This window comes from Nannobrachium achirus (genome assembly GCF_963921795.1).
Source record: "Nannobrachium achirus genome assembly, chromosome: 21".
NCBI classification, from domain to species: domain Eukaryota; kingdom Metazoa; phylum Chordata; class Actinopteri; order Myctophiformes; family Myctophidae; genus Nannobrachium; species Nannobrachium achirus.
In genome coordinates, this window is record NC_137828.1 from 46,326,915 (window position 1) to 46,339,948 (window position 13,034).

Here is a 13,034-nt window from a genome sequence, read left to right on the forward strand (position 1 = left end):
CTGGCCAGTGATGAGGGATTTGGGATCTCCATATCTCCATAGCCTATATGGGAAACGAGGCGAGGAGGTCGCGCCATCTGTTTAAGCTTTGGGTCATTCATGGTGCTCGGGTGGTCGTGGCCTCTCGTGGGCCGTGCCCGTGGCATAAACAATGGACCTTGATAATGAAAAGGATCTTATTTTGAAACCCTAGTTAGTTTTACCGGTAGTACGGTGTGTACTTGCAGTGACTTGACGCAGCTTAGGTGTAGATCATCATGGAGTAGCAGAATAGCAGTGACCTGTGGTCAGACCAGTTAACTCTTCATTAGCTCTGCTGTATTGTTGTTGTACTTTGAACCATAATTTCATGTTTAAATGGCTGCCGTTGTTTCCAGTTGGTTTGCGGCGTGGAGAGTTGTCAGGTTAGCAAGGTAAGAAAACAAACAAACAAACAAACATTGAGCTGCTTTTAATTTGTCTGTAGGTCAAATGTAAAATAACTCCTAAACTAGACAATGAACGTCAGTTGTCATCAAGTTCTCATGACTAGTCACTAGTCTACGTAACTAGCAGCTCTGTTAACTACAACTAATCTGATAACTATACTATAACGACAACAATGTACTGTGTTATTTGTAGATAGCCAGCATGCTATCTAGCATACTAACAAACAACTGCAATCTCAGGTCGAATCATAGAAACTTAATTTATACAACATTACAGATCTACAAGTCTTGTGAAAAGAAAGAAAAAGAAAAAGAGCAGATCTATAAGCTATAGCTTGTACAAGCTATAGCTTAGAGATCTGCTATTTTTCTTCCTTTTTTTCTAGCAAGCTAGACCCTCTTAAGGCGGATAACTTGTGTGAACTTTGCTCTAGATTCCTTTTTATGGAAGCCAGAGTGCACAGAGAGAGAGAGATGAATGGTGATATATATTATAAACCAGTGGTTCTCAAAACGCCCTCATGTCAAGGACCCCCAAATGAACGTGTGTTTAGCTGCGGACCCCCAGCAAGGCAGCAACCCCATATAAAGATTTGTGTTGTTAAATATGGTGACCTTCTGATTTCAAGCCAGTGGTTCTCAACCTGTGGGTCGGGACCCTCAGAGGGGTCCCCAAATTATTTTGGGGGGTCTTCAGATGATTAACTTCATCATGTGCAAGTTAACATTGTTTTCTCACTCAACAGTAAACAAACCAACATAAAGTTTAAGCGTATAGAGAGGGTTTAAAGTGACAATTTAAGGACATTCTAATAGCTCTCCAATAACATTGGTCAAATTGTCAAATATTAGAGGCAGAAATTGTGAAAATAGCAGATCTACCTGTCCTGCTCACAACGCCTTGCAACGCAGTGTAGATCTGCTATTTTCACAATAGAACCGAGGTTAAGAGAGAGGTTAAGGGGTGTGTGTGTGTGTGTGTGTGTGTGTGTGTGTGTGTGTGTGTGTGTGTGTGTGTGTGTGTGTGTGTGTGTGTGTGTGTGTGTGTGTGTGTGTGTGTGTGTGTGTGTGTGTGTGTGTGTGTGTGTGTGTGCGCGCGCGCGCGCGAAAATATTGACAGACGGCACACGTTGACAGCTTCACCTGTAACTGCTCATGCATTAGATACATTCAATTTTGATAGGATAGATCTGATCTGATCTGATTTTTTTTTTTTTTTTCCAAGTTGGTGATTAAAAAACACAACTATAAACAATACACACACACACACAATGTGGAGTTAAGTACGTGAATGCAGATACAGATTAGGGCTGCACGATTTTGGGAAAATATCTAATTGCGATTTTATTCGTGATATTTCTATATTTATGTTAAGGTCGGATAAGTGATAGTTTGTTAGTTTTTTGTTAAAAGGTTGATGTAATAAATTATTTTAACAGAAATAAAATCACTTCACTACCTTAAGTCAAGCTTCCGAAGCTTCTGTTGGATATTTATACGAGTAATACGTTTAAAAATAAATTGAATTAATAACTAGGCACATTGGCAATCATGCAAATGGTTTGATTCAGTTCAGTTATATTTTCAAAAGATTCCCTTGTATTTTGCTTATTAGCAATATAAAACATTTTTATAGTCAGAAAGATCTCAGTAATGGTATTGTCTGCCTCTCATTATTGTCAAGGATGAAAGTACCGTATGTCGCTGCCTTGCTGTCATCAAGGCAAAAAACAAAATGCACCCTAAGACACACCATACGTTTCACATGTGTGCAGGGGACAGAGGAGGGGAGCCACCGTCACACAGAAATGACTTTTGCGATTATTATGCACCTTTGCGATTTGCTAATTGCGTGGTTCCAAATCGCGATTTCGGTTTAAAAACGATTAATTGTGCAGCCCTAATACAGATACTGTATATCGCAATACTACATGGAAACCTGCTCTGACTGTAAAAATCAATAACAATATAATGTGTAAAACATTATGTTCTCCCTTCCTACACCCCCTCACCCCTCCCTTTCAGGGCAGTCCATCCATCAGTCATTCCCAGTCTGAAGTTCCACACCAGTGGCTCTCCTATGATGGGTTTGTAGGATGTTTTCTGTTAAAGGGGTATTTCACTTTTAATAAAAAACTTTTGGTCATTTTATCGTCTAATCAGGCTCTTGAGAACATCCTGGACAGTTTTTGAATTTCTTCATTCGGTATTTAGATATTTGATAATGAATTTCCCCTCTTCCAGGACCATTCAGAAGGTGTCAGGAGTCACCAGAAAAAAAGGACTGTTGTTTTCATTGAATCTATCATGGTTAAAATGGAGTTTGAAGTTACAATGGGTTTGTATAGGAAGGTCTTGGAAGGGGGGAAATGAATATCAAATATCTAAATACAGAATGAAAAAATTCAAAACTGTCCTGGGTGTTCCCAAGAGCCTGATTAGACGATAAAATTACACAAAGTTTTTTTTAAAGTGAAATATCCCTTTAAAGCTCAGTGTTGATAAGATTGTGTTTTGTTCCTTTTATTTGCTACAACTCTTGTCACCTGCACAGAATCTCCACTGTAACGGAATACTACAAATAGTGTTACCTTCTCCTGTGTTTTAGCTACGGTGGAGGAGTTCAACAATGCTAAGAGTCAAATGGGTACCCTGAAGAAAGACCCTGGAAACGAGGCTAAACTCCAGATCTACGCCCTCTTCAAACAGGTACAGACAGCTAGGGAAAATCTCATGACCACAGATCCACGATTATTGTGCCCAAAGAAATTGCGATTTACGATGTTATAGCGATAAACAAAATATTCCCAACATCCATTATTCTGGGTCAGATCTACTAGCCCACAATGCATCGCGTTTGAGCTTATAGACTGGCTATCTTTTGGCAAAGAAATTTGGTAGAGAGTTAAAAAAAAAATACTGTATCAAGTACGTTATTTCCAGGTCCGTTTGAACAATTATAGAGGGTTTAAATGCTACCGGATGTGCAGCTCGGCAAATATAAGGTGAATTGATCCCGGTGCATGAATGAGGATAATTTCACGATAAATATAAATCTCCACGATACGATTATTGTGAGCTTCTTTTATCATGATAAAAACTTTTATCATGATAAAAACTATCATCCCATCGCTACTGTCAGCTGGCAACGGCTGCAAACCACGCTGTGTGTGTCTACACTAGGGTTTCTCAAAAGCAAAACAACAAGGCAGTTCAAAATGCTATACACGAAAAAAAAGCAGAGAGTGGAGCCTCTGTTTATTGTTGCTGCATATTATTATTAATTATGCGTCATGCATTTTTTATAAAATGCATGACGCTATATTATAGCGTCATGCATTTTATTAAAAAAAAAGACAAAGCATGATGGTTCATTTTTTCATTCTCATAACAGTTGTTTTTGTTTTAAAATATATATATATTATGTGTTTCTGAATCTGATTCCATCATTGTTATTGAAGTCTGATGCCTCTGAAGACATTTTAAACTACAAAAAATTTAACTTGCCACAAGTGTTGGCGTTGTGACGATTTTGTAATTTGCGTCCATAGTACTATAAACTTAATACGTGAATATACATGCATATGTGACTAACACCATAATAGCATTTTGAGGAAGTATGGTACGTTTTAATTCGATTTTTCCACTGGAATAACTGTACATTGCTGTGTAAAGGATGTACACTACACAAGAGCTTGGGTAGTGAGATAGAGTGTGTGTCACACAGAGAGGCTGCATGCATCCAGAGTTGCATTGTTCAATGAACAACATTCTTTCAAAGAGAAATATTGGCATAACTAACAGTGATGTCATTACGTGCGCATCCCGCATCAAAAACTCATTCAAGTCGCCCAGGGACTCATTCTTGTCATGGTCCTGGGGTCCCGGGGATGCGCCTCCATTGGAGTCCATGTTAAAATAATTTAGCGGGTCGCGGTAAAAGAAAAACATTTTAAAATTCCAGACACCACCATTGTTCATGGGTGAAAGCATCCTACTTTACCCTACGTTAACACAAATAAAATCCACGTAGAAAGTCTTAAACAGGCGATAGAAACGTAAATGTTTTGATTCCACCGACGTCCGACGCCATTTTGCGCGCCCGAATTCATTAGGGGCACATGTTTTAGTAGTTTTAGTAGTTCTAAGTTCAAACATTAGCCAAATTTTAAAATAAATATAAGAAATAGGCAAACATTTTGAAAATAGCCGATGTACAAGCTCACAGTGCTCGGAAACATTGTATTGAGGACTCATAAAACTTTTCTGGGACCCATTTGAATGACCACCTGTGGGTCCCGGGACCCATTACATTGAAAACCTAGTAACATCACTGAACTAAGAGAACGGAGAAGAATATATTTAGATGGAATGTCCAACTACAATGCGACAATTCAACTACAATTCATTAGCATAAATCCTTTCTGACCAGATAGGGTTTCGTTCCTGTTGTGGAGTGGACCATGATCAGGTCATGATGTCGACATGACTGCTGAAGATCCACAACAGGATCGAAATGTTGTCAGCCAATTAAAGCTGTTTTTGTACCTCCTCTGGTGTGCGTGCCTATCCTCGCCTTGAACATCTTTAACCCAGCACCCACCAGTCGATGTGTGTGATCCAAGTTCTCCTTCAAGAGAGAGAGAAAGTAATTTTGTGAGCAAGTTAATTGTGGGTCCTGTGTAAGGTGGAGAGAGCATTGGTTAATGTGAGAGAGTGTGAACGTGTCTGTGTCTGTGTTTAATGCGTTATCCATCTACCGTGTGTACTTCACCAGGCTACACAAGGACCTTGTAACACTCCTAAACCAGGGATGTTGGACTTCATCAACAAGGCTAAATGGGACGCATGGAAATCGCTGGGCTCCATATCACAGGTAGTAAATGTGTAGTTTAATTATAGGTTCTTTATTCTTGTGATGTCCTACTATGATCTATAATGTTTATGTAGCTATAGAGCCAGTAACCACTGCTCCCCAGGTGCTGTATTAGAAGCACCCACCAGGGGCGTTTTTAGATACTTTTTAAGTACCGTATTTTCCGGACTATAAGGCGCACTTAAAAGCCTTTCATTTTCTCAAAAAACTACAGTGCGCCTTATAGTCCAGTGCGCCTTATATATGGATCATTCGTTGACATTGACATTCCCTTTAGCACAGCTCCATCTATTAGATGCATAACGCAACGGTAGCGTCTATTATGTGCGCCTTATAGTCAGGTGCGCCTTATATATGAAAACAGTTTGAAAATAGACCATTCATTGACAGTGCGCCTTATAGTCAGGTGCGCCTTATAGTCCAGAAAATACTGTAAATGTAATCTTAACACCCATTAAAAAGGGTGGGGAGTATATGAGTAGAGAATGGATTGTTCTGGTCATATGATTGAGACTTTGCCTCAGGTTTTCCATTAACTGAAGGTCTAACTAATTTAGATTGTTCCTTCTGATTGTACACTATTGACAAGTCAACTAAATAGGGTGCTTCTGAAGGGTACCTTGTGTTCTCAATTTAAATGAGGTTTGCCAAAGTGAAAGGGGTGGACTACTTTTGCAGACAACAACAACAATAATGACAATAATGTTCCACTATGTAGAATTTAAACAGTGGTTTCTTAAATGTATATATTATCTACTAATGAATTATGAAATTCCTTTACTTTTTATTAATTGGAAATAATTAAACAATCAAATATATTCTATGTAATTAAATATATACTGTACATTTGAAATGTATAAACTATATTGGATATAAAATACAAAGGTCTCCTTTTTTGGCCTATCAGGAAGATGCCAGGCAGAAGTACTGCGACCTGATTGGCTCCCTGGTGATGGCAGAAGGAGGCTCCGCCCAAGTAGCCGCACAGCCTGCTGGGAGCGCAGCGGTGTACGAGACGCTATTGGTCACCACCGAGGATGACATCACCACCATCAAACTCAACCGTCCGGCCAAGAAAAACGCCATCACAACAGAGGTGTGTGTACTTGTGTTACAATACAATGTGACGATCAAATATCCGTACAATATTACATTTGAGAAATAATTGTGAGGACCATTTTCCTGGAAGATAAATGGTTTAAAAATGATATATATATATTTGGGGAGTTTACAATTAGGTTGTGTTAGGATTAGGTTTGACATTTAGAGTTTAGGATTAGGCCTAGGAGTTGGAGTTATGCCTGATTCATACGGAGTTGTGTTCAGGTGTAATGCACTGAAAATATACTTGTAGATCGCCTGATTATCATTACTATTAGCAATCATAATCGGGCAATTTGCTAATGTATGATGGTTGCGACTGCGAGCAGGTAAATCAAATCAAACTCATGTTGCTCTCCTCTTCCCCAGATGTACCATGAGATCATCAGAGCTCTGGAGCAGGCAGCGAAAGATGACTCTGTTATCACAGTCTTCACAGGTACATCTCTCTCTCACACACATGCACGCTCGCTCGCTCACTCACTCACTCACTCGTCCGGATTGATTTAAATTCCCTTCTGAAGGCATAATAAATATTACTATGTTGTAGGAGAATTCCAGTCTTAATGGCTTTCTTACCTTTTTTGTTGTTATTTTTTCTCCAAAAAACTCTTCCAGTTGTTATTTAACAAAATAGGCAATACAAATGGTTCCTCAACCCATTGTTTAGGGAACAATGGTGTGGATGATTTTCAAACTGATTTTTCAATAATGACCCTTTGTCCTATTTCCTACACACACACACACACACACACACACACACACACACACACACACACTGTAGGTGCCGGAGACTTCTACTGCAGTGGAAATGACTTGACCAACTTCACCAAGATCCCTGAAGGAGGAATCCAACAGATGGCTAAAGACGGAGGAGAGCTGCTCAGGTCAGATTGATCAGTTTGATCTTTTCCATTTGAGTCATGCAATACCTCTTGCCAACCAGTAGGTGTCCTACCTGACCACAGGAAGTAAAACGTTTCATTAGAAGAGCAAGTTTAATTAGGTTGCGCCTTTATTTTGATGGTTGATTGTGTAACGTCATTTAATACCGAAAAGTGTCTCTTTTATGAGTACTAAACAGCCAACAGCATTTAGATGTGGCACTTTGGTGTCCGGGTAGCTCAGTCGGTAGAGCTTTCGCCCTATAACCACAATGTGATGGATTCGATCCCAGTGATAGTAGGTGTGGCATTCCATCTCCCAGGAGTCTAGGCTAGCACATTGTAATGGGAATAAACTCCCGCATTGTCTTGTGTGTGTGTGTGTGTGTGTGTGTGTGTGTGTGTGTGTGTGTGTGTGTGTGTGTGTGTGTGTGTGTGTGTGTGTGTGTGTGTGTGTGTGTGTGTGTGTGTGTGTGTGTGTGTGTGTGTGTGTGTGTGTGTAGGGAGTATGTGAAGGCCTACATAGACTTTCCTAAGCCATTGATAGCGGTGGTGAATGGGCCTGCTGTAGGAGTGTCTGTCACTATATTGGGTCTGTTTGACATCGTCTACGCTACTGAGAAGGTACACACGCGCACGCACACATACACTACACTGAGAGGGTAAAAGCTTTTTGTTAAAGCAGTAGTAATACATTGAGACAACATATAACATACATACATACTGTATGTAAATAAATTATAATCAGGGAATAACTCTTTGCTCTCTCTTTGTCTCTCTCTCGCTCTCTCTCTCTCTCTGTCTCTTTCTCTCTCTCTAGGCTACATTTCATACTCCGTTCAGTCAGTTGGGTCAGAGTCCTGAAGGTTGTTCTTCCTACACCTTCCCCAAGATGATGGGCATCGCGAAGGTACACACACACACACACACACACACACACACACACTATAGTCAGGCTTTACAGATTTAGTGTTATGAAATTGACAAAAGAAAGTGGTGGATAAAACTGTCTCTGTGCACTGTGCAACACGCATGGATTATGGTAGCACAATGCTTACAACATAATGACCCATTTTATTAAGACATCACCCCAGTGTGTCTGACAGTGCAAGGAGTTGGAGTGCCTCATTGCAAATTCAAGAGTTCAGCCATACCAAACTCCAGAACTAAATGGTTTATAGCAAAACATTTACTGCCCTGTGCAGTCATGTAGGATTTTCATCAGGCTCTCTCTGTCTCTCGCTCTCGTTCTATCTAGGCCAGTGAGATGTTATTGTTTAATAAGAAGTTAACGGCAGTGCAGGCCTGTGAGCAAGGTCTGGTCACTGAGGTGTTTCCCGAAAGTTCCTTCCAAACAGAGGTGTGGACCAGACTGAGGGCCTACGCCAAACTACCACGTAATGTATGTACGCACATGCACATGCACATGCACACACACACACACACACACACACACACACACACACACACACACACACACACACACACACACACACACACACACACACACACACACACAGAGAGAGATACTGAATGTACTTTGCATTCATAGTATAGCATTCTTTGAAGCCTGTTTTTTTAACATACTGCATTATAATTTACACTGTATAATTATATTTATAAGTACTAATAATGTTTAATACCAAAATCATAACATTATAAGGCATTTAATTTAAATGTAGTATTTCATAATTACTGTGCACTCGCCAACCTTTTTTGCGAAAGATCATAGTTTATTATACAGTAATTGTACATACCTTGTATTATAATCACTTTTAAAAATGAAGCATTTTTCTGAAGGAGGAAAAAAAAACGTTATTCTACAACAATGTTTTGAAATGAACCTTGAAATCTCAACTTGTCAATTAGGTGTTCTGTGCACAGGTCCCAGGGAGGAGAGTCTTTGTGAGAAATGCAGTGTAGCCAGGCCGGCATGGTGCAACTGTTTCCACGTTCATATAAATTAAACGTTTTCTGTTTATTTTTATATATATACCTCTATGATAAGGGCACAAGCACTTATGATGTTTCATGAACCATTAGTTGAAAGTTAGAGCAGCATTCAGCCGGGATGAAATGACACACGTCTAATGGATGGAGTGACGGACAAAATCCACTTATAATTAAAACATTCGACTTTCTAAAAGCTAGCTACAGTACAAGTGGATGACGATGGAGAATATTTCTTGGGTATGAAGAACTAAGTCCACTTAAAACTCAGAAATGGCTATTGTCCCGGGAAGCTAATGAGAATTTTACTTTGGTTTGATGGACACAATCCAATCTAAACTCAGAGATGGATGGAGAGGTCATGAGATGGAAGAACTGCACTCAAAACTCTGCTGTACCATTTTATGTTGATGTGCAGCTAAAAATATCTTTCTCTCTCCCTCCATCTTCCCCTATCTTCCTCTATCCTCACCTCTCCACTCCCTCTCTCTCATGTGTCCATCAGTCTCTGGCTCTCTCCAAACAGTTGATTCGTGGGGTGGAGAAGGAGCGTCTCCACGCGGTGAACGATGCAGAGGTGGAGCGTCTGGTGGAGAGGTGGTTGTCAGACGAGTGCATGGAAGCAGTCATGAGCTTCTTCCAGACCAAGGCCAAACTCTAGAAGTCTAGTTCTTAAATTAATGTAACCTAACATCACTTGTACTGTAGATTCACAATGAACTAGTAGAATGTTTAATTCAAATAAGTCCATTTGATACTGTTCTGATGGAATTTGATGGTGTGTTCTTTTGTCTCATACTCAGAACCTGAGTTGTGTGTGTGTGTGTGTGTGTGTGTGTGTGTGTGTGTGTGTGTGTGTGTGTGTGTGTGTGTGTGTGTGTGTGTGTGTGTGTGTGTGTGTGTGTGTGTGTGTGTGTGTGTGTGTGTGTGTGTGTGTGTGTGTGTGTGTGTGTGTGTGTGTGTGTGTAAAAGTGTTTATTTACGTGCCTTCGTGACACCTGGTACTGCTGGTTTCTATGACTAACCAAGCACTAGTTAGACTGAATGTTGTAAGTAAACACCTGGTAGTACGGAAAACCAGCAGTACCAGTGGTCCCTGTGTACAGGGCTTAAGACTAAACAACCCTGTTCCATTTTCTAATAAACATGAGCTAACATGAGACTGTCGGTATCTATGGTATTTATGCACATGGGTTATCTAGCAATGGTCATGGAGTGGGACTTTGAATAAATACCTCTTGGGAACAGAAGATAAAAGGAAATGTGTCTTTTTGCTCACCTGTATTAAAACACTTTGTAGGGATGCCAAGTTTATAAATGAACTCTGAGTGTTTGATGGGTTTAACCTCTCAGAATGGAATGGGTTTTGATACAACCTGTGCATGGTTTAAATATGAAGCTTGATCACTTTGACAAACTTGCCTTTTCTTTGGATTAGGGTGTTTTTAAACAGTTGCTATGTGCCTGTGTTTGTAAAAGATTTGAACAAAAGAACTGTATAGTTTAAACATACACACAGAACCCTCTGTGGAGATATATTACTGTACATAAACAACACAGTGTTGTGGAGAGGCATTTGAAGGACATGATTCCATGTACTGTAAAAAATGTTGTGAATACAGACATATGAAGATGAAGTGTTTAAACTCAGCATGTGAGTCTGGTCTCTTTGAACTGGTGCAGTATTGCATTAGTCCCATGTATTTCATGACTTCTACTGCCATCTCTGAAATCATACTGGTCATCTGGTGACTCATACTGTCCTCCTAATATGTGAGCTGGCTGTGTTTTTTCCGATAACGTTTTTAATTTATTTTTAATACATTTGGGGGAAAATGGAAAAAATGTAATACAATAATACATTTAAAAAGTTATCGGAAAAACATGGCCAGCTCAGGGGGACAGAGTCACCAGAAAAAAGGACAGGTGTTTTTTGATGAATCTAACATCTATCTATAAATGCGAGAAGTCTCTGCGTGTGTGTTTGTAATCCGCGTATCTCGAGAACCGTTCGTCCCACCGGCTTCAGATTCGGCACGCGCGCTCCCCGCCGCGGCACGGAGTGCAGTGCCGGGCCTCGACCCGACCCGACGCGCGGTTTTCCCTAACCGGCGCGAAACGTTCGGAATCTCCTTATGCGGGGCTGATTGTTGACATCAGGCTGTTCCGGAGGAAATCGGCGCAAAATCGGTCATTGTGACATCACTGCAGTGCCGGGCGCAAGCGCTGACTCATTGTGACATCACTGCAGTGCCGGGCCTTGCCTCGAACCGACAGATATCTCCGTATATGGGCATAAGACTGAGAACTCCATATATGGGCATATGGGCAGATACAGAGATCTCCATACAGTATATGGGCATATATAGACAGATATCTCCGTATATAGGCATAAAAGGGACACAGACTGATACAGAGATCTCCATATATGGGCATATGGGCAGATACAGGGGCGGAAATCGGTGCAAGCGCTGACTCATTGTGAGATTTGTGACATCACCTCATAAAAGGCTCTGACATCACGTACGCCACATGAGTCAACAAAAAATCTCTGTGAGTGTGTATGTATGTAATCCGCATATCTCGAGAACCGTTCGTCCCACCGGCACGCGCGTTCTCCATATATGGGAATAAAATGAATGCCTGTATGCGGAGCTGATGTCTGACATCAGAGTTTTCCGCAACCGGTACTGTGTGTCCAGAGATCTTCATATATGGGCATAAGTGGACAAAGGCAAACAGATGGTCAAAACGGGTCCTATGACAACAGGTATATTGGGGTTTGCATTAAAGGGTGGGGCATTCATGGGGTTTGCATTAAAGGGTGGGGCATTCATTCCCTATTTCAAATTCGGCACACGCGTTCCCCACCACAGCAGGTAGTGCAGTGCTCGGCCTCGACCCGACCCGATACACGATTTTCTGTAACCAGCACGAAAGGTTCGGATTCTGATGTCTGACATCAGGATTTTCCGGAACTGACACTGTGTCTGCATAGATCTCCATATATATGGGCATAAAATGGATGCAGACAGACAGATACAGATATCTCCATATATGGGCATAAATGGACACAGGCAAACAGATGGTCAAAGATCTCCATATATGGGCATAAAGTGGACGCAGACAGACAGATACAGATATCTCCATATATGGGCATAAATGGACACAGGCAAACAGATGGTCAAAACGGGTCCTATGACAACAGGTATAATGGGGTTTGCATTAAGTTTGTCTCCTCCTCCATCTGTTTGTCTGTGTCCCTTTATTCCCATTATGGAGATCTCTGTATCTGTCTGTGCCTCCGACTGTGTTGCAGACACAGTGCCGGTTCCCCCTTTAATGCAAACCCCAGGTTCGGATTCTGATGTCTGACATCAGCATTTTCCGGAACTGGCACTGTGTCTGCATAGATCTCCATATATGGGCATAAAATGGATGCAGACAGACAGATACATATATCTCCATATATGGACATAAATGGACACAGGCAAACAGATGGTCAAAGATCTCCATATATGGGCATAAAGTGGACGCAGACAGACAGATACAGATATCTCCATATATGGGCATAAATGGACACAGGCAAACAGATGGTCAAAACGGGTCCTATGACAACAGGTATAATGGGGTTTGCATTAAAGGGGGAACCGGCACTGTGTCTGCAACACAGTCGGAGGCACAGACAGATACTCCATATATGGGCATAAATGGACACAGGCAAACAGATGGTCAAAACGGGTCCTATGACAACAGGTATAATGGGGTTTGCATTAAAGGGGGAACCAGCACATG

At 41.0% G+C, this 13,034-nt stretch overlaps 1 protein-coding gene across 1 annotated transcript; it reads left to right on the plus strand.

The window, feature by feature from the left end:
• The first annotated feature begins 282 nt into the window (after positions 1 to 282).
• eci2 (enoyl-CoA delta isomerase 2) lies at positions 283 to 10,847 on the plus strand. Its single transcript, XM_080751887.1, has 11 exons — positions 283 to 413; positions 2,454 to 2,515; positions 3,037 to 3,137; positions 5,206 to 5,304; positions 6,212 to 6,400; positions 6,775 to 6,844; positions 7,190 to 7,292; positions 7,793 to 7,913; positions 8,110 to 8,199; positions 8,548 to 8,691; positions 9,745 to 10,847. Exons 1-11 carry the CDS (start codon positions 358 to 360, stop codon positions 9,898 to 9,900), a joined length of 1,191 nt encoding a protein of 396 aa, XP_080608013.1. The 5' UTR covers positions 283 to 357; the 3' UTR covers positions 9,901 to 10,847.
• Positions 10,848 to 13,034: the final 2,187 nt, after the last annotated feature.

Excerpts from the sequence above, each read along its gene's own strand:
- eci2 (XM_080751887.1), top strand. The coding sequence starts at position 358 with ATGGCTGCCGTTGTTTCCAGTTGGTTTGCGGCGTGGAGAGTTGTCAGG. Across the intron at positions 5,305-6,211 it reads CGCTGGGCTCCATATCACAG|GAAGATGCCAGGCAGAAGTA; the intron begins GTAGTAAATGTG and ends TTGGCCTATCAG. Across the intron at positions 8,200-8,547 it reads AGATGATGGGCATCGCGAAG|GCCAGTGAGATGTTATTGTT; the intron begins GTACACACACAC and ends CGTTCTATCTAG.